General features: G+C 40.5%; 1 protein-coding gene across 2 annotated transcripts in view; it reads right to left on the minus strand.

Annotated features, from left to right (window-relative positions):
- The window catches only part of NELL1 (neural EGFL like 1), an 860,623-nt gene that overhangs the window by 435,503 nt on the left and 398,514 nt on the right, over positions 1 to 26,606 (minus strand). For both annotated transcript variants that reach the window (XM_046016014.1, XM_046016013.1), the window contains exon 13: positions 15,490 to 15,615. In XM_046016014.1, the coding sequence (XP_045871970.1) occupies positions 15,490 to 15,615 (126 nt within the window). The remainder of the gene's footprint in view (positions 1 to 15,489; positions 15,616 to 26,606) is intronic.

The following is a 26,606-nucleotide window of genomic DNA, read 5'->3' on the forward strand; positions in this document are numbered from 1 at the left end:
GTTGAGTTGCACTGAGAAAGGGTCTGTACTATGTGTTGTGCTCTCACCTACGTGACTTCCCACACGTTTACTAGTGAGATGAGAGCAATTTGGGTGGGGTCCTAAATTCTTAACTGGTCCTTGCCATTCCAGCACAGCTCAAGGAACACTCTCAGGTTTCTTGTTACTTCTTTGTAATTATTATCTGAAGAGAAAGACCACTGGCCTTGGAAGATCTGCATTTAGACCTTGAGAAGTAGTTAATGGGGAAGTCTGGAGGGTTTCATGCATATGTAACAAATTCTTTCGTAATTAGCTAATGATGGACACTTCTTTGTATAATTAATGATGGACATTTCTTTGTATAATTAATGATGGACACTTCTCTGTAATTATTTCTGTTGGCTATATAATGCCTCACTGCCCTGAATAAACTCGGCACTGTTGGACATCCTCTTCAGTGTCCCTCCTGCCCGCATCTCTTTGTCTCTTTAACTTCTTTTCACCATCCTCTTACCCTCACGTTTCCTGGTTGATTTGTCGCACTGGCCGCGACATGTCAGGAAACAAACAAATGTTTAAAAAGAACTTATGGAACTTGTTCCAAAACTCTGGTCTACGGTAGCTTACAAGCTAGTAACTTCAGAAGGCAGTGTTTCCCTTTAAATCTACCATAAACCACTGTGAAATCCACTTCTCACTGGTCTCCTTAACCCATGAGCATAAGCACCTGACTGCACCTGTGTTTCCAGAGACTCTGGACACTGTGTATAGAAATTGAGTTTCTCAAGGAAAGCAGTTTTCCAAATGTATTCCAAGGCGCCACGCTGTCCTCTGAAGTGCTTCAAGAGCTTGAAGAGAAGAGGGGAGGGATAAGGAAATGCGGTTACTAGATTTGAGGCTTCAATACTAAGCACCAGTACTAAAAGGTCAGTCAGTGGGTGAGGCTCCTCACACGCTGAAACCTTAAAACACAACCCTCTCTCCTGGTGTAATGAACAGAGACACGGAACCCTGAAGGAGTCTCCCCAAGATCCCAAAGCTTCTAAATGGCAGAGTTGGGCATAAAACAGGCTTCTCTGTGCCCCAAGTCCCAGACTCTTTCTTTCTTTCTAATAATGGCAGTTGCTTCCTAAGCATCTGCAGACCATGTTGCCTCAGCACGTTAAGGGCACGTTCGAAAGGGTTCTGATAGAGGTTGCATTTGAGTCTCCGGAGTCAGGAGCCCCACATTCATCTCTCTGCTCCCCTACTTCCTAGCCCCTGGTTATGGACCATTCTTTAACCTCCTGACATTCTCAAGTCAGCTTCCTCACATATAAAACTTGTATTGAGCATCTGTGCGGAGCCCTCTTCTAAGCACTTTATAAACACTACTGCATTTACTCCTCGCAATTCTGGGAGCAAGACATGTCCATCTATCAGAAGTTAATTGAAGACTATCCAGGTGACAAATGCCTGGCATTTTAGTAAGAAACCAGGCCCATCTGACTCAGAGCCTTCTGTTATTTCTCCTTCTACACAGATGAGCTCTAGGTCAAGTTGTAGATCAACCAACATGGACCTGGATCTTTTTTTTAAATTTTTTTTTAATTTTTTATAAACGTATAATGTATTTTTATCCCCAGGGATACAGGTCTGTGAATCACCAGGTTTACACACTTCACAGCACTCACCATAGCACATACCCTCCCCAATGTCCATAACTCCACTCCCCTCTCCCGACCCTCCTCCCCCCAGCAACCCTCAGTTTGTTTTGTGAGATTAAGAGTCACTTATGGGGGCGCCTGGGTGGCTCAGTGGGTTGAAGCCTCTGCCTTCGGCTCAGGTCATGATCCCAGGGTCCTGGGATCGAGCCCCGCATCGGGCTCTCTGCTTCCTCCTCTCTCTCTGCCTGCCTCTCTGCCTAGTTGTGATTTCTCTCTGTCAAATAAATAAAATATTAAAAAAAAAAAAAGAGTCACTTATGGTTTGTCTCCCTCCCAATCCCATTTTGTTTCATTTATTCTTTTCCTACCCCCCAAGCCCACATGTTGCATCTCCACCTCCTCATATCAGGTAGATCATATGATAGTTGTCTTTCTCTGATTGACTTATTTTGCTAAGCATGATACCCTCTAGTTCCATCCACGTCCTCGCAAATGGCAAGATTTCATTTCTTTTGATGGCTGCATAGTATTCCACTGTGTGTGTGTGTGCGTGTATGTATGTGTGTGTGTGTGTACACTTCCTCTTCTTTATCTATTCATCTATTGATGGACATCTAGGTTCTTTCCATAGTTTGGCTATTGTGGACATTGCTGCTATAAACATTTGGGTGCACATGCCCTTTTAGATCACTATGTTTGTATCTTTAGGGTAAATACCCAGTAGTGCAATTGCTCTCTATTTTCAACTTTTTGAGAAACCTCCATGCTGTTTTCCAGAGTGGTTGCACCAGCTTGTATTCCCACCAACAGTGTAGGAGGGTTCCCCTTTCTCCGCATCTGTCATTCCTGCCTTGTTAATTTTAGCCATTCTGACTGGTGTGAGGTGGTATCTCATTGTGGTTTTGATTTGTATTTCCCTGATGCCAAGTGATGTGGAGCACTTTTTCATGTGTCTGTTGGCCATCTGAATGTCTTCTTTGCAGAAATGTCTGTTCATGTCCTCTGCCCATTTCTTGATTGGATTGTTTGTTCTTTGGGTGTTGAGTTTGCTAAGTTCCTTATAGATTTTGGATACTAGCCCTTTATCTGATTGTTTGTTCTTTGGGTGTTGAGTTTACTAAGCTCTTTATAGATTTTGGACACTAGCCCTTTATCTGATATGTCGTTTGCAAATATCTTCTCCCATTCTGTCAGTTGTCTTTTGGTTTTGTTAACTGTTTCCTTTGCTGTACAAAAGCTTTTGATCTTGATGAAATCCCAATAGTTCATTTTTGCCCTTGCTTCCCTTGCCTTTGGTAATGTTCCTAGGAAGAAGTTGCTGTGGCTGAGAACCTGGTTCTATTTCTAAAGTACCAGACCCCCATCACTTCTCAATTCTTCTTTCGCCATCTTCCACCCAACAACAGAACTCCTTCAGACACCTTCCTGTGGAAAATACATCTCTCCACCATGTAGTAATGAATGCCTTTCTTCCAGTACCATGGCTCTTTCCCACATTTATTATCCATAACTCACAATTTAACATTTAGTTATGTGCCCTATAAAATTATTCTCCTTAAATGTAAATTTTATGTCCCTCAAAGAGACCATAACTTCCTACAGGTCAGGAACCATAGCTTACAGAATCATGGAATGAGAAGTTTCGCAAAGTTACCATTAAAAAAAAGAATAAGCAGAAATCTTTCAAAAAGAAAACTTATTTGGAGTCCTAGCTCCTCTGACTAAAAACTACTGAGCTAGTCAACCTTGATCTTTCAAGATCCAAAGAAAACCAGTGAGTTGGTGATATTCATACACTCAGCTGGTAGCAAGGGCAGGAGTAGAATCCAGGAACCCAGACTAGACACCATGGACTAGATGGACTAGAATCCAAGTTGCTTGTTTCTCATCCAGGGATTACTTTACCATGGAAATCCCAGGCCTATTCAGTCTCTTCTCAGTATCTCTGTCTTGGTCACACTCCAGAAAAAAAAACACTGGACCACACCTTGAACCTGGAAGCCCTGCCAGAAGGGCTTATGAAGAATAGAGCAGGTGGGACCTCCCCATCAGGTCACCTTCCTGGATCCTCACAGGAGGAAAAGAGCATCATAATTCCAAGAGTCCTTTATTTTTTTTTAAGATTTTATTTATTTGACAGACAGAGATCACAAGTAGGCAGACAGTCAGACAGAGAGGGGTCGGGGGGAAGCAGGCTCCCCACCGAGCAGAGAGCCCATGCGGGGCTCGATCCCAGGACCCCGAGATCATGACCCGAGCCGAAGGCAGAGGCTCAACCACTGAGCCACCCAGGCACCCCATTCCAAGAGTCCTTTAATTGCCGTGTTGGCCAATCAAGTTCTCCAGGAATATGAGGAAGCAGAGCCACGGCTTTAAACCTCTTTAGTTCAGATTCATAATCTAGGTCACTCAGGATAAAAGGCACTAGCATTACGAAGTCATAAACATTTTTAAAAATTTAATTTAGTAGGATAAGAGGGTATTTGAACAAAATAAACTTAATGTCACCTTTGTCTAGCATTTTCTGTTATTTTAATAACCTTTTTCTGACATGAAAACACAATGTAGATTCAGAGCACTGTATTCTATTCCACAGAAAATTTGGAAAATACTAAGCAAAAAGAAAAGATATCATAGATAACTGTCCACTCAGATACTTTGTTACTGTGCCTGTGTTTCTGTGTCTGTATATGCGTGTGACTATGCATATGTTCATTCATAATTTATATTTACTATTGTAATTGGAAAACAATATATATACCAACTTGAATCTCATCCTACTATACAGTGACACAGAATATTCTTCTAAAAGTTATTTTAATATTCACTGTATTCCCATATATGGATTTTTAAAATTCATTTAATCAAGCTTCCATTAGTTCATATTTAGGCTGCTTTCAGTTTCTTTTCTTATTAATAATATATAGAACAGATGGCCATAATGAAAATATTCTCACATACGTAACTGAGACTGATTGTTTCCTTGGAATAAGTTGCTATAAATAAATGTTTCTAGGCCTTTTGATGAATGCTCAAATTGCCTTCAAGAAAGTTTGTAACAATTAACATTCCTATCAGCAATGTATGAAAGCTAAGCAGAACAATGGACCATCTCCAGAAATGGGTGATTAAGATATAAGTAAATATATAGTATCTACCTACATATCTACACACAGATAGTCATATACATACCTAATTGCATTTCTTGTAATTACTCCTAAGCTTGTAAATGTTTTCCAACCTCTGAATACCCTTAACAGATGCTATCAGTTGTCTTTATAATTATGGATCTACACACACACATAACCTTTTCCTTCATTGAGAATGGAACCCAAATTTTGTTTAGATATAAGTTAGCCAAGTACTATAGAGAAAGCTGGGACCTACGCCAACCTTAGGGATAAATCTTCATTCCAGCTAATTCTTTTTGTCTAGGATATATTTTATTAATAGACATATTGAACAGTTTTGGCCAATGAGACATGAAAACACATCTGCCGGATGTGTTTTCATTAGAACTTCTAATAAAGTTCTCTTTGATCTTAAAAAAACCACTACAGAAAGGGAATCCTCTGTCCCTTCTGACTTTGGGACACAGTTAAGTGAAACTAGGATGCTTGGAGTTACTTCAGCCATTTTGAGACTTTGAAGGGAGATATATCAAGTTTCAAACTGTCACGCTGAAAATAAAAAGTAAAAAAAAAAAAAATCTGTCATGATGAGGTTATGGAGGAGCTGAATTAACTAATTCTGGAAACACTGTCCCTTTAGACTTTGTTAGAAGAGAATATATTTATCATTTAAGCCAGTGGAGTCAGAGCTGTTTTTTATTATTTCCATTAAAATGATCTGAACTGATATGCTTACACTGTCCTACGTTATGCTTCATAATTCTTTGAGCCTGTATAGAGGATACTGACGAAACAGCATAGAACTCAAGTCGTTTTCCAATTCATAAAGCAAATAAGCGGCAAAGCTTTCAACCTGTAAAATGTACACACAAATATATGCACTAGATTTCTAACCATGAAAATTTAGACATTTTACTCTGGCCCATGAATCAGTAATATACATTCTCAATTATCTTGAAGAAATCCTAAGATGGCTCACTAAACCTTAAAATAGTAAGGGAATAGTTATGTCTATGCACTGACCACATCTTGGAGATGGAAATAAAGAGTATACGTAGCTCATTGGGTTCTTAAAGAGAAAGGTCTATGCACTGTGTCCACCCAAATGTGGACACAGCCAGGCAGCATGACTAGCCTCAATAATGGTGTAAGTGCTAAGGCATCCTTAAACTCCTTTCCATGAAAGCTTGATTGTGATTCTGAACACACCATTCCAACAATAGAGTGTGTAGAAATATTAACAAGCCTCTTTGATGTATTTGGGTCAAGGGCAACACAGTACTTAATAGGTTTGTACACAAACACCGTGGGGGCGAGCTCCATCATTCATCCTAGTTTCTCTGCAGCAGTCAATGGTCCTAGATCCTTTACAACAGTGCTGGTATAAAAAAAAAAAATCACTCCCACTTAAACCCAACAAAGAAGCCAAACACTGCACAAATCCCTCAGACTTATTTTCATCCCCAAACCTTACAGGAATGTCCTTTGGTATCCCAAGACATATTTACTGATTTTAAAAACTTTAGCATTATTTTAACACTGCTATTGTGAAATGCAATAAATATCTGACCATTGGCTTTTCCAGAATTACATACAGAAAACTGAAGTTGCCCTGAAACACCCAATGTTCCATGAGTTTTTACCCTATGTAATCCCTGTTTGGAGGGGCCTCTCAATTTCTTACTTTTATTTCTTTAGTTGACTTTGTTTCCTTCACCTGTCATAGCAGAGAAGCCCAGTCACAAAGATGTATGTATGAGTAATGTAGATTTCTATAATTCCTTCAATTTAACTTAATGAATGATTCTCCAATTCTTCTGGACAAGTGGGGCTGTAGAAATGTTTGTCTCAGTCATCTGAGAATTCCCTACTTCCATCAGGCTGTGTCACAGCTCTAGAGGATTCCAAATGAGCAAGACATTGGCAGAGAGGGAGCAGTCTCATCCTTGTCCCAGAGGACGCAGGGTGCCACAAAGAGGTCATGTATCTTTAGAGCTCTTTGAGGCATCCCAGCACTCATGTCACAGTTGAAGTTCAGAATCTCCCCATAAGGCCCCGCCTGCAGAGGTATCACATAGCCTCTCTCTCTACAGTCTTTTTTCCACCCTAAATGGTAATTCCAGTACAGTTAACAGTGTTTTATTAGTTTCAGGTGTGAAATATAGAAATGAACATTTCTACATCTCAGCCAGTGCTCATTACAAGTGCTCTCCTTAATTCCCACCCCCAATGTCACTCATTCCCCTACCTACCTCCCCTCTGGTAACCATCTGTTGGTTCTCTATAGTGGAGTATGTTTCTTGGTTTTTTAGTTGCATTTTTTTTCTTTGCTCATGTGTTTTCTTAAATTCCACATGAGTGAAATCATACAGTATTTGTCTTTCTCTGAATATTCTATTTCACTTAGCATTATACTCTCTGCTTCCATCCATGTTGTTGCAAATGGCAAGATTTCATTCTTTTTTTTTTAAGATTTTATTTATTTATTTGACAGAGAGAAAGATTACAAGTCGGCAGAGAGGCAGGCAGAGAGAGACGGGGGGAAGCAGGCTCCCCACCGAGCAGAGAGCCTGACATGGGGCTTGATCCCAGGACCCTGAGATCATGACCTGAGCTAAAAGCAGAGGCTTAACCCACTGAGCCACCCAGACGCCCCAAGATTTCATTCTTTTTATGCCTGAATAATATTCCATTGCATAACTATACCACTTCTTCTTTATCCAGTCATCTGTGAATAGACATTTGAACTCTTTCCATAATTTGGCTCTTGTAAATAATGCTGCTATAAACATAGGGGTACACGTATCACTCCAAATTAGTGGGGGGGGGGGGTTGGGGGGGTAAACGCCCAGTAGTGTGATTGCTGAACAGAGTAGTTGTGCTTTTTAACCATATGAGGAACCTCTGTAATTTTTTCCACAGTGGCTGCACTGGTTTGCATTCCCACCAACAGTGCAAGAGGGTTCCTTTTTTCCCTACATCCTCATCAACACTGGTTTTTTATGTTTTTGATTTTAGCCTTTCTGACAGGTGTGAGGTGAGATCTCATTGTGGTTTTGACTTGCATTTCCCTGATGAGTGGCGTTGAGCATGTTTTCATGTATCTGTTGGCCCTCGGGATCCCTTCTTTGTAGAAATGTCTGTTCATGTCTTCTGCCCATTTTCTAACTGGATTATTTGCTTTTTAGGTATTGAGTTGTATCAGTTCTTTATGTGTTTTGGATAGTAACCCTTTATCAGATAAGTCATTTGCAAATATTTTCAATCATTAGGCTGCCTTTTAGTTTGGTTGATCATCCCCTTTGCTGTGCAGAAGCTTTTAATTCTGATGTAGTCCCAATAGTTTATTTTTGCTTTTGTTTCCCTTGCCTCAGGAGACATAGCGAGAAAAAGGTTGATATGTCCACTGTCAGGGAGATTGCTACCTGAGCTCTCCAGGGATTTTTATTGGCTGAGGTCTCACATTTAGATCATTAATCCAGTTTAAGTTTATGGTTGTGTATGGTATAAGAAAGTGGTCCAGTTTCATTCCCTTGCATGTTGCTTTCCAGTTTTCCCAACACCTTTTGTTGAAGAGGCTGTTTTTCCCCTGTGTATATTCTCTCTTGCTTTGTTAAATATTTTGACCATATAGTTCTGGGTATATTTCTGGGTTTTCTATTCTGTTCCATTGATCTGTGTGTCTGTTTTTGTGTCACTACCATCTGTTGACTACTGGAGCTAATATAACTTTTACTCTGCAATTCAGATACCTTCAGCTTTGCTTTTCATTTTCAAAATTACCAAAGTAACTTCGAAATTGGAAAGTAATTTGGAATTACTGTAGCAATTCAAGGTCTTTAGGGGTTCCATATAAATTTCAGGATTTTTTGTTCTCGTTTTGAGAAAAATGCTAGTGGTATATTGACATGGATTGTATTAAATGTGTAGAATGCTTTGGGTAGTACATACATTTTAACAATACTTGTTCTAATCCATGAACGTGGAATGTCTTTCCATTTACTTGCGTCACCTTCAATTTCTTTCATCAATATTTTATACTTTTCACAGTACGGGTGTTTCACTGCTTCAGTTAGGTTTATTCCTAGGTATTTTACTACTTTTCATGCACTTTTCAGTGGGACTGTTTTCTTAATTTCTCCTCCTTCTGCTTCATGATTATGGTATAGAGATGCAACAGATTTCTACATATTGATTTTTATCCTGAGACTTTACTGAATGCTTTTATCAGTTGTAGTGGTTTTTCAGTGGACTTTTTTGGGGTTTTCTACATAATATCATATCATCTGCAAATAGTAAACACTTTACTTCTTTTGTACTGTTTTGGATGCCTTTTATTTCTTTTTGTTGTCTGACTGCTGTGGCTCATACTTCCAGTACTCTGTTGAATAAAGTGGTGAGAGTGGACATCCTTGTTTTAAGGGGAAAGCTCTCAGTTTTTCCCCACTGAGTATGATTTTAGCTGTGGGTTTTTCACATATGGCCTTTATTATGTTGAGGTATGTTCTCTTTCAACTTACTTTGTTGAGGGTTTTTATCATAAAAGGATGTTCTTGTCAAATGCTTTTTCTGCATCTACTGAAATAATCATATGGTTTTTAGCCTTTTTCTTATTGATGTGATGTATCACACTGTTTCATTTGTGAATATTGAATACCCTTACATCCCAGGAATAAATCCCACTTGATCATGGTGAATGATTTTTTAATGTATTGTGGACTCTGTTTGCTAGTATTTTGCTGAGGATTTGTAATCCAGAGATTACATATTCTCAGAATGCAGCCTTGGAAGCAAGGGCCCTTTCTCCAGAAACGGTTTGAGTCTCTACCTTCGTTACTTCCTGACCTTATGTTATCCACTCTGGTTTTTCTAGTCTATAATATGGAAAACATTTCTCCTCCTTTTAGAATCTTTTCTACCAGGGGCGGCTGGCTGGCTCAGTCCTTAAGCATCTGCCTTCAGCTCAGGTCATGATCCCAGGGTCCTGGGATGAAGCCGTACATCAGGCTCCCTGCTTAGGAGCCTTCCCTCTCCCACTCCCCCTACTTGTGTTCCTGCTCTCCATCTCTCTCTCTCTCTCTCTCTGTGTCAAATAAATAAATAAAATATTTCAAAAACAATGTTTTCTACCATTCTGGTTTACAAAAGCAGACTGCATATTAGAATCACCTGGACCTTTAAACAAACAGAAGCCAGGTAGGTCTCAGGCCTAGACCAAACGCAAATCAAAATTTCTAAGGGTATACCCCGACATTCACTTTTACCTGGGTCCTGAGTGATTCTACCTGAGCTGAGAGTTGAGAACTTCTGCACAAAAACAAATCAGGATCTTGGAGCCCTGCTCTCAGCACTGTCACACCCCTCCTCTGATGGGGAAATGGGGAACAGAGCCAACCACATATTTAAAGAAGGGGGGAAAGGGTGGGGACATACCAGCCCAATCAAAGCAAAGGATAAATGTCCCCTAATAATCATCACAACTGTTAGTTGGGTTTTGGAATACCCAAAACTCTAAGTCTTGCTTTGACTTTCTTTATTCAGTGTATCAGTAGATGTTTCCGGCCATCTTTAATAGAAGTAGTCTTGCACCACAAAACATTTGATACGGCATTTTTCACGCAGCAGAAGTCGTCTACAGGTCTGTGACTGGAATTTCATTCTTAAAGCTATCTCACCTTTTCTGAGCCTGAGAGCCAAGTAATTAATAACCCCTCAATGCTGCCAGGGAGTCAAAAGTAAGAAGAACAAGCATGTTCAAAACAAGCACATGCTATGTGCTTTAAAGATAAGGATAATCAATAGACATTTTATGACCATGCTCTACTAAGTTGCAGAATGTTCTATTTTGGCCCTACTTCATATGGCTCTGCTTCATGAAATGACATCAGGTACTTCATATTTCAAAGTGTTCTTTGTATCATCTACCTTAGGAGAAAAGCTGTTGTTTTTTTTTTTTCTCTTTCAGAAAACTGGTCTAAAATTCCTGACAGTGGCCTTTTACTCCTACTCCTAAGTCTTTTAAACTGTTGCCTCACCACCTTTCATTATAAGGTACTTAATTTAAACCACTAAAATTAATGGACTATGATATCTAACTATAACCAAGCTTATTTGAAGTATTTCAAACATATACTTTCTTCAAGCTTTCTTCCATGCCAGTATCAAGAAAATACAATTCCTCTGAGCAAGGTAATAGAAATCACATGGGATACAGGTTATCTTACTTGTTTCGTTTATTTCTTACCTTCATGGGAAGTTTCTGGCATAAAAATGAATGCTTACCCATTACTGTCAAGTACCTGTCTTATTGCCGCATGCTTTTGTCATAAATCACAGGTATTCTGCTTTTGAGCTGCCTGAGAATCTAATGATAACATCTTATCAAACAACTTAAACACAGCCTTAGTTTAACTGGGGATAAATGAAAGTCAGGGACCAGTAAATCAAGGAGTCCGACCATCGCAAAAATCAAAAGGTAAAGAAAAGAGAAAAGCACCCCACCAGACCAATTTTTCAGGGAATCCTCCAGTTTTGAAATTCAAAAAAAAGCAAAGACAACCCATCATTCTCTTATAGGAGAGAAAGTAAAGTGAAGTAGACGCACACAAATCCCAAGGCCAAAAACTGGCCCAAGCATTCAACGTTTTCAATCTCACCCTTTCAAAGGGCAAGGGACACTTTCTTAGAAAAAAGTATAGAGCCTCTTATATAATACATGGTCATGTCAGGGAATCCCCAGCTTCTAGGGGTAAAAATCAAGTCATAGCACATTTTAAGTTGTGGGTAAGTATTCTCGATGTAAAACCCTCCTTATTTTATTTTCCCATGAGATATGATTTTTTTCCATTTTTAAAACAAGATAAAAAGGGGGAAAGAGTTAAAGTTTCTTTTCTATTTGACACACTGCCTTTCCCCTCGAGCATCTATTTGTCTCAGGTGCAATCTTTCTAAAAGGACCGTGGTTACCAGCATAAACTCTGGAAATGCTATCTTGGGGTTTCTTCTTTGGAACTTAAAAAGGGCTTAGAACTAACATGAGATTAAACACCTAATACTCATCTAAATTCTACTAAGACTTTCAAGAGGGATTGATTTGGCAAATACTGGAACATATTTTGACAGTGAATATACATTTGAGATTTTTCATGTGAAGACATTGTTCAATCATGAACTCTCGGGGCACAGAGGTCATTTATCACTATTCTCAGTGACTATATTTCCTAATACTCATGACTGATACTAGTTATGTATTAGATATATGAATAAATGAATGACATGGGTGAATCAATCAATCATTCAATAATCTATTACCAAAGCTGGTAGATATTCTTTATTTCTAGGATCACTAATTTTTAGTTGAACATAATTTTTCAGTATTACTACTGACTTCTAGGGCAGTTTGGGTCTGGCTAAATGGCCCGCTAAAAGAAAGAAAACAGCGACCTTGACATACTTAGAAAATTAACTTAACAGTAACAGCAGATACTCATTGCTTCGGGACAGAGTCTAGAATGAACTTTGGAAATCAGAAATGCCAATAATAAGAAATGCTGTATCAGGAGCTTGGGGCAAACAAAGGATGCCTTCAGGTCTGTCAATTTCTCCCAGAAATTGATCTTTGGAAAATGAAATATCTGAAAAGATGCCTTACAGTGGTCAACATCTATTATACACCTTACTTATTACCACAGACAAATAGAGATTTAGAGGACGAAGTTTTTGCCAATAAAGAAATGACAGAGATTGGAGGTGGGGACCAGATCTGTCTTGGAGAGTGAAGAGTATCTCTGGCCTAAGAGGCTTACTTTCAGGATACCAAGGTAAGTATCAGAGCTCCAGCTTACTATGCAAGCATCTCATGGAGGCCCTGGAATTTGGTCTAGAGGAGAAATGGCAGGAAGAATGCTGTCTCTTAGTTCTCTTTACTCCCATCCATTTTCTACACTGTGAAATCCTACCCCAATCCACTCACTGCATGCTAACATGCCTCAGTAAACTCCAGTAGATATTCCTGGCTTGCAAAAACACCCTACACACTCCATTCTGGAAATCAAGCAACTTTTTCTCATTGTATTTTGCTTGTCCTTCCATCATAGTACTTAGTGCTGCTTAATATCATCATCGTTTTTATGAGACTACTTTCCCCAACACACTGTGTACTGTTGAAAAGAAAAGGGTTATTTTAATAAACAGCTCCCGTCAAAGGAAACACAATCTGTTGAGAATCTATTAAGTGTCAATCACTATGGTATTCATTAGCACCATCTACAAATATTTCCAGTTTTCTCCTAATTCTAGGCATGAACCAGAATTCCACTTCCTCATCCCCTTATAGTTGGTTGGGTACTGGTGACTAGATCCTGTAGACAAGCAGGGTGTGGAAAGGGTATGTGTCCCTCCCTGACAACAACATAGAATGAGTGTTGCAAGAACCCCTCCCCCCCCAGGCTCTCTCTTTCACATCTTGGTGACTGGAAATGTTCACAATACTGACTGTTCTATCTGCTTGTACCTCCACAGTAATCTGACAAGCAGAACAGCTTTCCTGCTGACCGGTGAAAGACAAACAAAACCTTGTTATTTTAAGTCCAGCGTATTTGGGGTTGTTACTACAGAACATCCTGACTGATCCAAGTGCCATGATAAATGTTTTCACATATACAATCTGATGATCACAATAACCTAAGAGTTATATATCACAGCTATGGCAGATCCAGCAGATACGAGCTTTCATTCATAAATGAAAATTTTTTTTAAAAAATAGCCCAAGGCTAAATAGTTTTGTTTATTCCTTCATTCAATAAATATTTGTTGAGTACTGTGCTCTGCCAGTTCTCCACACCCCCAACTCCTCCAGCTACGTTCTGTTTTCAAGTAGCCAAAATAGGTAGTGAACAGAAGAGAAAAGAGAACAGATCTTATATTCTAATAGAGACAAATTTTTGAAAATCACATATAAAAAATAAAAACTCTACATGGTGATAAGTGATAGTCAGAAAATTAAAATCAAGTGTGAGGGTCGTGGGTAGCCATCTAATTATATAAGTCAGAGAAAGTCCTTCTGAGCCTCTCCCTTTTTTTTTGAAGGGGGAAGCTTGGGTACCCACTAACATGCACACCCTTGTCTTTTATTCCAAATAACCTAGTTTGCTTTCTCAAAATAATTCTACAAATAACACATTTTTTATCTCGTTCCATATGTAAACCACCAGACATAAACCATCCTTAAGAGGTTTCCAATGAGCACTGAGCTCCGGTCTTTCGCCCTGTGGGAAAAAGTAAAGCAGAGGCAGTAATCTGCTGTGATTTCAACAAGGCCTTTATACACAGCAGGGCCTTAATCAAGGTTTAGGGAGTTCCATGATATGTACTATTGTTATAGAAGGATATTCACTGGTTCCCTCTGATCACAGAGTTAAGGTAAACCATAAGAACAAAGAAACAATCATGCAGAACATCAGATTTTTAGACTGTTTGTTTATAGGTCCAAAAGGGTTTTGTGCCCCCCGTAAAATGTTTAGCTCTCAGCATGCATGTTTACACAATCTCTTTTCTCTCTAGGAATTTTAGTTATACCACATAAAAGACAAATGAGATTGGCCCTCTGTGGCCATCAGAAACCTATATTATTCTCACATCACCAGCTCCTTTGCCGAAAAATAGTAACTTACAAATATACAACAATCAATGGAAAAGGGTTTTTGGATGTACAAACATGCTTCCCTAACTTCTGCCACTTTCTGCGCTTCTGAAAAGGTCTTGGGAATAAAATACACTAAGAGTGGGGTGCCTGGGTGGCTCAATGGGTTAAAGCCTCCACCTTAGGCTCAGGTCATGATCTCGGGGTTCTGGGATCGAGCCCCGCATCAGGCTCTCTGCTCAGCCGGGAGCCTGCTTCCCTTCCTCTCTCTCTCTCTGCCTGCCTCTCTGCCTACTTGTGATCTCTGTCAAATAAAATACACAAAGAGTGGCAGTCCATTCTGAGTGAAAAATTCAGTTTATAGGACACTGTTAATAGGACATAAAAGGAGGCAGGTGTCAGGGAAAGGTACAAAAATGACTGAAATTTTGTGCTCAAGGGGCACTTCTCTTATAGATTACAGATTGGTCATTTAAAGACATTTGACCAAAAACAAAAAGACTCAGAACTTTCTACCATTTGTGGCCAATTTACTGTTCACGTCCCCATATACATATATTGGAACCCCCCCCCCCCCCACACACACACCAAATGCCCACAAAGCCAGCACTGCTCACAGAAAGGCACCGCCCACATCCTTAGAATTCCTTCCGGCTGAGCACTGCCAGCCCTGCCAAATTGGGAAACTGACCGTCAGCATATGTCAATCCAAAGTCTTGACTGGCTCAGATAAATGCCCAATCGCTGACCACCAGGTACTCTGTTCCCCTCTAAACTTAATCCTTATCTTTCTCGATAGGGACAAAGTACATTTTCTTATATACAAAAACATTCCAGCAGGACAGAAGGAAAATAATTTGGTACCTTTAAAAACTGATGTCTCTAGGTCCGCTGGGAGTAGAAATAAATTACACAGATAAAACTCCTTTTCGCACCTTTTTCTCCAAAGGGAAGGGTAAAATAATGCAAGAGAAAAACTAGCTGGCTGGGTTACAGTAGTACCAAGGACACCTGGAGCTAAATTTAATAACACACCTGGGGTGCAGAGAAGAGGTAAATCAGAAAATTGAAGTTGCTTCTTCGTGCTCACCTGTGCAAGAGAAGTCATCGACTCGGATGTAGCCTGGGACACAGTCACAGCGATATAACCCAGCCAAGTTCACGCACACAGTATTGGCATGACAGTAATGCATCTTAGCTGCACACTCATCAATATCTGAAAGAGAACAAAAGAAGCAACATCACAGTTAGGTGAAGGAATGAACCACACTTACTGTAATCATCTGACAAGGAAATTGAAATAGGCAAATGTCCATCAAAGCTAAAAGAAAAAGCAAGATGCAGTAAACACAAAAACTCAAATGCAAATTCAGCTGCATTCAGGTGCTTTAGATCCCATCTTGAGCTGAAAGTATTTCGAAAAAGAGGCAAGGTGAGATGTAACAGTTAAGAAACTAAGATGTGGGATGCCTGGGTGGCTCAGTGGGTTGGGCCTCTGCATTCGGCTCAGGTCATGATCTCAGGGTCCTGGGATTAAGTCCCGAATCGGGCACTCTGCTCGGCAGGAAGCCTGCTTCCTCCTCTCTCTGTCTCCGCCTTCCTCTCTGCCTACTTGTGATCTCTGTCAAATTAAAAAAAAAAAAAAAGAAAGAAAGAAACCGAGATGTGGGGCACCTGGGTTGCTCAGTGGGTTGAGCCTCTGCCTTTGGCTCAAGTCATGATCTCAGGGTCCTGGGATCGAGCCCCGCATCAGGCTCTCTGCTTAGCAGGGAGCCTGCTTCTTCCCTCTCTCTGCCTGCCTCTCTGCCTACTTGTGATCTCACTCTGTCAAATAAATAAATAAAATCTTTTTAAAAAAAGAAAGAAAGAAAGAAGCCAAGAAGTATGAAGATTGAATCTGCTGTTATTAGTCTCTCTCCAAGGAGGATGCTGGAGTTAAACATCCAAAACCAAGGAGTTCTGTGTCCAGTGAGCTGATACTAATTAATATTTATTAGATGTCCACTGTACATGGTGTAGCCTTCATCAGAGAGATCAAGAGGATCCAGCCCTCTCCGCTTGTGTGTCTTACTAAGATACGCTTTAATCCATCTGTTAAAAAATGATGGCGCAGCCAGTTTCTCCCATGTTGTACTGTGAATACAGACAACAGCTGTTGTCTAATGCAAACTGACATCTTTTGTCCCTTGACCTGGAGATCCTTCCCGTGTGAAAGAATAATGGGCTGATTCAACAAAAAGATTTCTTTCTCTCTGAAATGGCAGTCAGAGCATCACCAGCTTCCTCATGAGCATTCACAGTAAGAACTGAAATAACCCATAGCCTTAAGCAGAGACTTGAGTCTTTCCTGGAAGTTGTTTTCAAAAATGCCTTGTGTGTTCATTTTACTCAGAGTGCTTATGGAGATGGAGAGAAAGGGATGGCGGCGCGCAGCATGAGGACCTAACACAATGAGAGTTCTAGCTCTGGTTCTTCCAGTTACTAGCCTGTGACTTGCATTTCACCATGCTGAGTCCCAAGAGTCTCGTCAGTTTGTCATATAGTTCAGTTCTGAACCTACTGCTTCACATCGTTCATTCATTATCTAATATAAGCCCCATATAATTCCATGATCCGAGTACAGCACTACCAATATTTTGAAGTCTAGAATATCGAGGCTTAGAGAAGTTAAATATCTGGCACAAAGTCACCCTGTTAGGAAATACTATACCCAGGATTTGAACTTAGAAATCAGTCTCTTATTTACCATGCTTTACTTCATGGGAGCCCCTTGAAAAAGACTGTCAAGCGTAGTGTTACTGTGAAGGTCACCACCCAAGTCCTAATGCACTTCACGTGCAGCAACAAGGATAAAAACAGCTATTATGGGGCACTAGAAATCTTACTGATTTTAAAAGTAAAAGAAGATTGACTTATTTCCTTATGAAACACACTGAAATGGTATCAGATTCTTTTCAGCACTAAAGATCTGTCAGTCCATAAATAAACGTTAGTGTGGAATAACTGAGGTCCTAGAAGGACACTCGCAGTTAGCAAGACTTCCTTAAATGTGAGGACAAAACACCAGAAATTACTGAAATGCTCCAGGCAATAAGCGAAGTGTTCTACTTACAAAAGATCATGTGCTTCCAAAAATGATCTAAGACAATGCACAATTAAAATAAATGGACAACGGGACAATAAAAACTATATAATGAGATTCCATCAAGCTAGGGTATGGAGGGAACGCTCCAACAAATTTAAGATAGAACAGTAACTGCACATAAGCATGAGATCCCGTAGTTCAGATCTTTCTGGCACCCAGGGCAATAGAATTCTTTAACAAGTCGATTCCTGGCATCGTTGAAGCATTTTGCTTCACAGAACAGTGGATATCACAAAAGTCAAGAGGAAAAGGGTTTCCAGAAAGGAGTGATGATCAGTTTGGTCACCTGCTAAGAAGTTGAATAAGATCAAGACATCACTAACCACTAGATCTGGCATGAAGTAGTTCACTGCTGACCTTGACCTAGGAAGTGTAGATTTGGGAAGGTGGTGGAGAAAAGTCTGACTTGAGTAAATTAAAGACAGAAACAAAGAGGAGGGAACAGAGAGAGAAAAATGAAGCAAAACTTTTGAGATTTTTTCCCCCCATAAAGAAAAATAGGGTAGTAGGTCTGGGGAGACTCAGTGTCAATAGAGTCTTGTATAGAGATGGGAAAGATCACAGCAAATTTGTATGCTCTTGGGAAGGATTCGATACAAGTGAGGCAAACTGATGATGCAGAAGACAGAGAGCACTGCGGGAACAAAGTCCTGGGGGAAGCAGTGCCCAGGTGGAACGAGTCATCTCGACAACAAGAACCAAGCTGAGATCAGGGAAGATAGGGAGCTGGCTGGCATATTTGGTGGAGGGAAGAGGAAGTAGCTCTCCTTTGCTTATTTTAATTTTCTCGGTGAAAATGAAAAAAAAAAAGGGTAACACCTGATAATTAAGAAAGGGAGGAGGTATCAGATATGTAAGGAACAGGGATAAGGTATTAAAAAAGTCATTTTGATAAAAGGGGACAAATATTTCTTCGAGTATATAGTTCAAGGGCTAAGGAGCTGCTATGATTTGTGATTGTGAATGAGTTAGTGAGAGCAGTCAACATGGCCATGTGTTTTTCTCCAATTTCATTCAAGTATTCGGGGGCAGGAGAAGGGTAACTGGAAAGTTTGGTGTAACCAGAGATGAGTTTTTATCCAGATATAAGTCAAAAGAGACATAGGGGAACTGAGGGTATAAAGAAAGAGTTGATGATAATGAGGTGTCTAGGGATCTCGGCTATCAAGGACAAATGTGAGGACGTGAAGACCGAGGCAGACAGTTGAAATGAACTGGGTACTAGGGGTGGGCACTGCACCGCACTTCTCAGATCTCACTTCAGAACTAGAGAATTTAATCCCCCAGCTAATGGGACTACTGTCTGCTAATGCCATCAGCTGTTATCCTTTTACGGAAAATGTCCTTGGCTAATGAGAGATTATATAGTCACAGTCACACTTTCATTCTGGGAGTGACCTACAACAAAGACTGCTTCTCACTGATTCCAGCTCAAGATAATTCTAAAGGACCATCCCGATTTCAGAGCACTCAGTGAGACTGGGCTAACTTCTCCCTCTGTCCAATCCTACATTCTTTCCTTCCCCAGAGGCCTTCATGCCAGGAGCACTCCCTAATAATCTCCCTGCATCCCAGCGTCCAGATCAGAGTTTGCTTCTTAGGGAACCCAAACTGCAGCAGGAATCCTAAGGGAGGCAAGGTGTGGTTACCGTGAGGGTACTAGAATGCACGAGCTAGAAAGCTAGGAGACAGGGTTGTAAAGTGGTGTGCTTGACATTAATATTTTGGAGGTGATTCAGTTCTTGTTGATTCCAAGGTCTTTCATGTGACAATGGGGGGCGTGGAAGAATAGATCCCTGTCGGTGAGAGGCTGGGAATACCAGAAGAAGTCAGGCATTGGAGGGAGTTGTCTTGCATTAGTGTTGTTCCTCAAACATTACCAGTTTTCTTCCACCAGGGCACACCATACAAATGTACTTCCCCATCATCTTTGAAATTAAGCATAGCAATATGACTAGAAATGATGTCTGAGCAAAGCATACCACCCCTAGGTGGAAAGATTAAGAGCAGCACTTGGCTTACCACATTTTCTTGTTCCTGCTTTGGAAATCATGGAAGCACACAGGTGGGGACAATCTCAGCCTCGATCCCTGAGTGAGGAGCAGACAACCAGACACGCCTGATGATGGATGCTGCATGAGCTAGAAAGAGACTTCTGTTCATTTAGGCCATCGGGCCCACCCTGACTGAGGACTAGGAAAAGCATCTCAAAGAGGTCATTAAGCTTGATCTTAAAAGATGAACAGAAATTCACCAAGTAGAGACCAGAGGTGGGGAAAAGTAAGGGAAACTATAGAGGCTAAACTTGTTGTCTCTGCAGAGTTAGGAAGGGAGAGAATCACTGAGTTGTGAACACTAATTATCCTTCTACTAGGCCCTGAAAGCAGAGGATGACCAAAATGCCACCACAAACCTCACAGCCTGGCAAGACATTGAGTAAAACTTTTAAGTTCTACAAAGAATGGAAGACCTTTTAACAGCGGGATTGGATGTGGTCTGAGAGAGCCAGAGAGGCAGTCTCTGTGGATGTGATGTTTCATCGAAGACCTAAAAAGTTAAGGTGAGAGGAATAACATACCAGACAGAGAAGAATGTTGGAAAAGAACTAGGAGAAGGACCTTTGTCTATTTAAAGTGAAACTGGCAAGGTAAGCTCAGGCCAGATCCTGCTGAGCCTCGTGGGCCACGGGAAGGAGTCTAGACCTTAGTCAAGGTAGGGGCACAAACCAATTTCTGTTTTTAAAATATCACTCAGCTGTAGTGAAGAGAATGGATTGGAGCTGGCCAAGCTGAAGGCTAAAAGACCTTGGTATTTGACTCTCCAAGATACAGCCACACTGAATTCTGTCTCATTCTGTAGGGAGGTCCAGACATTCGTTAAGATGAGAAACTAGGGGGCGCCTGGGTGGCTCAGTGGGTTAAGCCTCTGCCTTCGGCTCAGGTCATGATCTCGGGGTCCGGGGATCGAGCCCCGCATCAGGCTCTCTGCTCAGCAGGGAGCCTGCTTCCCCCTCTCTCTCTCTGCCTGCCTCTCTGCCTACTTGTGATCTCTCTCTCTCTCTCTGTCAAATAAATAAAATCTTTAAAAAAAAAAAAAAAGATGAGAAACTAGTCAGGACTTGCCTTAGAGGCAGTTCAATCTTCAGCCCATGGGCCACAGCTGCCAACCGGCTGCTGACTACAGTGAACGTTCCCTTGTCATGGACCCTTGTCAGCTCCTCCCAGAGAGAAACTCCTGGCTCATTTCCCTCAGGCCACTAGATAAGTGATGAGAGGCATCTGCCTCATCAAGATTTGAAGGAGTTAGTTGGTTTTAACAAGCTTATTTTGACTCAAACAGCTGAACCATCCCTTTGTTTCAAAGGATTCTCAGACTCTGAATAAAAATATTTTCAAAAACAGGATGGGGGGATGGTTAGAAGATTCCAGGGAGAATTTCTCACATAGATTCCTCCAACCTTTCATCTCCATGACTCACACTGGACACCATGCCATACTTCCCCACTGGTCCAGGGAGGTATCTCTCTGCGCTGGTTTCATTTTCACTTCATACCATTGATAATTTCAGCTCTTGCGGATCTCATAATTTCCTGGTACCAGTCCAGAAAAGGCACCAAAATAAAGCAGAAAAGTTGATAAATGTACCAGAAAATTATACTGTTACAACCTTATCTTTGTTGTTTATTCCCCATCATGCAAACACGAGATGCAAAAACTTCCTAGTTATAAAACTAATGCAGAGGGGAGGGAAAAAAATTGTCAAGTGTTTAGAGTCCTCTAGCTGGGTCCCTTAAGGAAAAAATACAGAAGGAAGGAATTGAGAATTTCCCTGTTTTTTTGGATGGGGCTGGAGATGGACCAGCAATCCAGGTAGTCCATTGCTAGCAGATAGACTAGCATCCACATTTGCTGAAACAAAGATTGCCTCTTCATCCTCGGGGAAAGGCATAACCCTGCAGACAGTTTCGATAGGACTCAAGAGTGCTTCAGAAGGAAATCTGATTATAGAATGAATCAAAACAGAATTAACAAACATCTTCAGAGTTGAAATATCCTGAGAAAACAATCTTGAGAACTAGTGAGGTGAGATTTTTTAAATGAGCCTAAGACAAACGCTGCTTATTGTTCACAAGGATTCTGACAGGTAATGAATAATTACAACAACAAGCAAACAAATCCCAGAGAGAACTCCCTAATTAAAGAACGCACTGAGGCGCACAGGAAGAAAAGCATAATGCCCAAAGCACCAGAGACTGTAACTGAAAGCCATCCGACCTTTGCCCAGGTGGTGCGGGTGTTCTGTCTGAAGTAGATTTCTTTCTCAAGCAAGGGTCTCTCCTGGTATGACATTCAGTCCAAATCCAAGAGACAACAAGAGGCTAAGCCTAAGGCTGAACCTCAAGGTGGAGACTGGACACACTCTAGCCCCAGTTCAAGTTAAAGGTCTCAATCAGTCTAAAAATTTTTTATAAGAACAGTTAAGCTAATTACTGGAAGGATGAATGGGTTGTTTTGCTTTTTTTTTTTTTTTTTAATGCACCATTAGGCACAGGATAATACCAAGAAGAATAAGAGGTTCCACCTGAGGTGTATAACCTCAGAGGGTAAAATTAGGAACAGCCGCCTGGCACCTGGTTAGTACTCATTTCCATGGGTATTTCTCATAGATGTCATTTCTACGTATTAGACACTGTGCTAGGTAGCCCCCTAGGTAGCATCTCATCACTCCATTTATTCTTCTTGAAGGAAATAGGTAGCCCCATGTCCTGATGAGGGAATGCAACTCGGAGATTATTAGGTCACTTGCTCAAGGCACAAAGTCATAAGCCTACGAGCCTGTGTTTGAATCCACATGGTCTGACTTCAAAGTTGGCACTGTCCTCACAGTACCATTTCTAGTCTTCAAAAGTGATTCAATCCTGTAACTCCATTACATATGTCTGATGCTGCCAGGAAGCCTGCGGAAACAAGTAGATCTCCAAATTCTATGTGTGCAATGCTGTTCCTAACATTTGTTCTGGTACATTTGTTCTGGTACTCTGTTGGAAGAGCGATGCTAATCCATGCATCACTGGTTCTTCAGCTCTTTTAAATCAATCTTAACACTTTCATACTTTGGGCTCCAGTGACCCTAGAGCCCCAAAACAGGTAGAGGGATTCTGTTCCTACCTTGACCCACAGTTTGATACAGTCTCTATGCTGGTTGCAAAAAACTGATTGTCTCCTTTAGGATTAGAAACTAGAGACAAAAGTTCTGGTTGTTTCTTTTTTTTCTTTTTAATATTTTTCAAGAAGCATGTATAAACCCCACTGCAATATATATCAGCCTGAGTATAATGGGGCTCGAATTACGATTCATTCGTATAGATTGCTTGTCACCTTTGAAATATTGGAGCTCATCTTCTTGTGGTCTTTTGAGGTAATAAAAGTACATGATTTATGTCCCTCCCCAGGATGGTGGAGTAGTTTGTTTTCATTTTTAAAAGGTATACTTATGGACTTTAAAATGAAACTTGATGTGGCATAATGATTCTTCATATATCACCAGATTCCATCTGCATAAGAGTTCAGAGCAAACACAGACCCAAATTTGGCATTATCATCATTAAATTAGAGTGCAGTGTTTGGGTAGCTAAGATAGAAGCAAATGCAAAGAATTCTCTTGATAAAATGGTGCGATCTACTCAGACTTGTTGCTAAGAATTTCCTAGAAAAAGGCAACATGGAGAAGGTGAGAAGGTTGCAGCTGGGGGGTTGGGAGGAGGTGGTTATGCCTACTTCTCATGCACATTTAAAAAGGAAACAGAATGGGGAAAGAAAACCAAAATTTACTGAGACTGTACTCTGTTGCAAGCACTGTGGATATCCCATCTCATTATTTCCATAATTTCCGTTTCCATCGCGTCAAATATTTCCATTATTTCCATCCTCATTATTTCCATTCCATTTCCATTATTTCCATTTCTCATTATTTCCATCCATTTCTGACTAGCATCAGAAACTACATATAGAGTACCTAGAATTTTAACCCACGTCCCTGGGACTCCAAGAATCATACTTGTTCTACTCTAATTGCTGGACCAAGAGTACTAGATTGACAGTCAAGAGTTAAGTTATACTTCTGCTTTTTATATTAGCTAACTATAAGCACTGGCAGGTCACGTTTTCTTCCCTAGACCTTGATTTTCCCATCTATGATACCAGGGAGTTGGACCAGAGAGTATCAAACACCATCCACCCACCCCCCCCATCTAAAGTTCTTGACATATTCAAGCTTTCTGTCCACAGATCATAAAAGCCTACTGAAGCACTTTCTCTTGAGCCACCCTCTCTCTTCTCCTATATTGAGGAGCTTACAGATGTTCCAGAAACTTTCTCAAGACACAAGTCCTAGAGAATACTATTCAGATCATCCATGTGTTCTCACTGTTCCTTGATACCTATAGACAACTGAGTTGCATCTGCCCTGAAAACCAAGAGCAGCCAGAACTAGCAAACATATATCCATACAAAAGCATTAATTTGGACAAGTTCTCCAAAGACTAGTCATTTAACCTGCAGGGCAATTCCACCAGACTTTAGTTTCCTGCCTTTGCAGAAATCGAGTTATAAAAACATGGTGGCACTGGCCAATCAGTTGTTAGAATTATCAATGCTCTCCCTCCGTGTCAGACTGGATATTTTTTAAAGTCTGTATGGTCTCTGACTTGAACTTATAAAAATCCAGTCCGAGAGACAAGATATGGATGATTACGCTCTATTTCAGATGAGAGAACAGAAGCCCAGAGAAAATAGAAACAGAGCCCAAAGGTAGACCAATAATCATTGAGCTGATAGCAAAATCACGGTCTTCTAGCTCCAAAACTAGTGCTTTATCCAATGTTCCATGCTTCTCTATAATTATGGTTTTCTTCCTGAAAAAAAAAAACAAATGCCTATAGAATCTAGAAATATAAATCAAGTGCCTAAAGAAGGTAGAAGATCTATTTACAAACTATGCCCCTTCCACAAAGAAAGCCATTATCTCTTATTTTTGTCTCTTTTTTTTGTCTCTTATTTTTCTTAAAACGTACATCAATCTTTTGGGTGGCTCAGTGGGTTAAAGCCTCTGCCTTCAGGTCATGATCCTAGGGTCCTGGGATCGAGCCCTGCATCAGGCTTTCTGCTCTGTGGAGAGCCTGCTTCCTCCTCTCTCTGCCTGCCTCCTCCTCTCTCTGCCTGCCTCCCTGCCTACTTGTGATCTCTCTCTCTGTGTCAAATAAATAAATAAAATCTTTAAAAAAAAAAACAACAAACAACAACAACAAAAAGTACATCAATCTTTCATTTTCCTACTTCCAAGAATAAACAAACAAACACAAAGGTTCTATCTTTCAGGGAGAAAGCACAGTGCAAGGCCAATGACTCATGGAAAGTGACACTGCATCTCAGTGGTGGAACGATAATCGCAGGACTTTTGACTGTGAATAACCAGAGCTCCAGTCAGATAATGCCATGAAGGAGTAGTCAGACATCATTGCATGGCACTTACTATGTGCTAAGCACAGTTTAGAAATGTTTAGTAAATTGTCTAAGGTCACACAGCTAGGAGATGTACCTGGACTGCCAAGATATGAATTCTGGTAGAATGGCTCCAGAGTCTAACCTCTGAACCCTCTAGTACTGCCTCTCAGTGATTGGGCTAGATCTCTGATCTTTTCAGAGAAGTTGCATATCCAACACTATTTTTTTTCTTTTTTTTTTTAATTTAATTTCTTTTCAGTGTAATAGAATTCATTGTTTATGCACCACACCCAGTGCTCCATGCAATATGTGCCCTCCATAATACCCACCACCAGGCTCCCCCAACCTCCCACACACACACCCACCTCTTCAATACCCTCGGATTGTTTTTCAGAGTCCATAGTCTCTCATGGTTCATCTCCCCCTCCAGTTTCCCTCAACTCCCTCTCCTCTCCATCTCCCCATGTCCTCCATGTTATTTGTTACCAAGCATTATTTTTTTTCAAATTTGCATTCTTTCTTTTCCCAAACATTTCAAACCAAGAAAAATATATCTATCAGATTGAAACCATGAATGTCTGTGCCTTAAACCATGTTATCACAAGGAGCTTTCATGGAACAAGGAAGAAAGGAGAAAAAGGAGAAAGGGAAAGAGGAAGACAAGAAGGGAGGAAAACAAGGAGGCATGAAGGAAGGGAAAGAGAGAGAGAAGGGGAAAAAACGGTAAGTCAACCTAGAGAGGTGCCAGGATAACTTCTATGGATGAAACTGTGCACCCTGTCCAAATTTATGCATTGATACCCAAACCCCCAATATGATAGTATTTGAAAATGGGGCTTCTGGGGGGTAATTACATTTAGATGACACGATGAGAGTGGTGCTTCAAGATGACATTTATGCTTTCATATGAAGAGGCTCTAGATAGTTTTCGCTTGCTCTACCATGTGAGGACACAAGAAGAACACAACAATGTGTAGGCCAGGAGAGCCTTCACAAGAACTCAACCACGGGGACACCCTGAACTCAGACTTCCAGCCTTCAGTATGGTGACTCAATTCATTTCTGTTGTTGAAGCCAACCAGTCTATAGTGTTTTCTTAGACAGCTCCAAAGCTAATAAAATGACTTTTTAAATTTCTCTTGCCTGGTGAAATGGATTTTTACATCATCATCTAAGATACATGTCAAACAAATGTCTAATCTAATATTTGCAGATTAAAACTCTAAGTAACCTTCTGGTCAGCCCATACACAGTAAAAAAATGTCTTCCTAGAGTTCCATACACCATAATGCAGAAATTAGGTTGTTGGTTTTCTGACATTTAAGTGTATTTTCCAAATATAGCTATGTCAGATATTTGAAAAAGTCATGCCAGGATGCTTATTTTTCCTGCTGGGTTCAATTTCAGAATCAAATTCTATTATAAAATAGCATATCTCTGTGCCATTGGAAAATAAAGCACACCAATTCCTGGCTGACATTGGAAAAGCATTGTAAGACACCACCTTAAGATTTTTTTTTTTTTTTCCAGGCTGGCATCCTGACTTCTGGGAGTGTCCAT

The sequence above is a fragment of the Meles meles genome, chromosome 8 (genome assembly GCF_922984935.1).
Source record: "Meles meles chromosome 8, mMelMel3.1 paternal haplotype, whole genome shotgun sequence".
Classification (NCBI taxonomy): Eukaryota; Metazoa; Chordata; class Mammalia; order Carnivora; family Mustelidae; genus Meles; species Meles meles.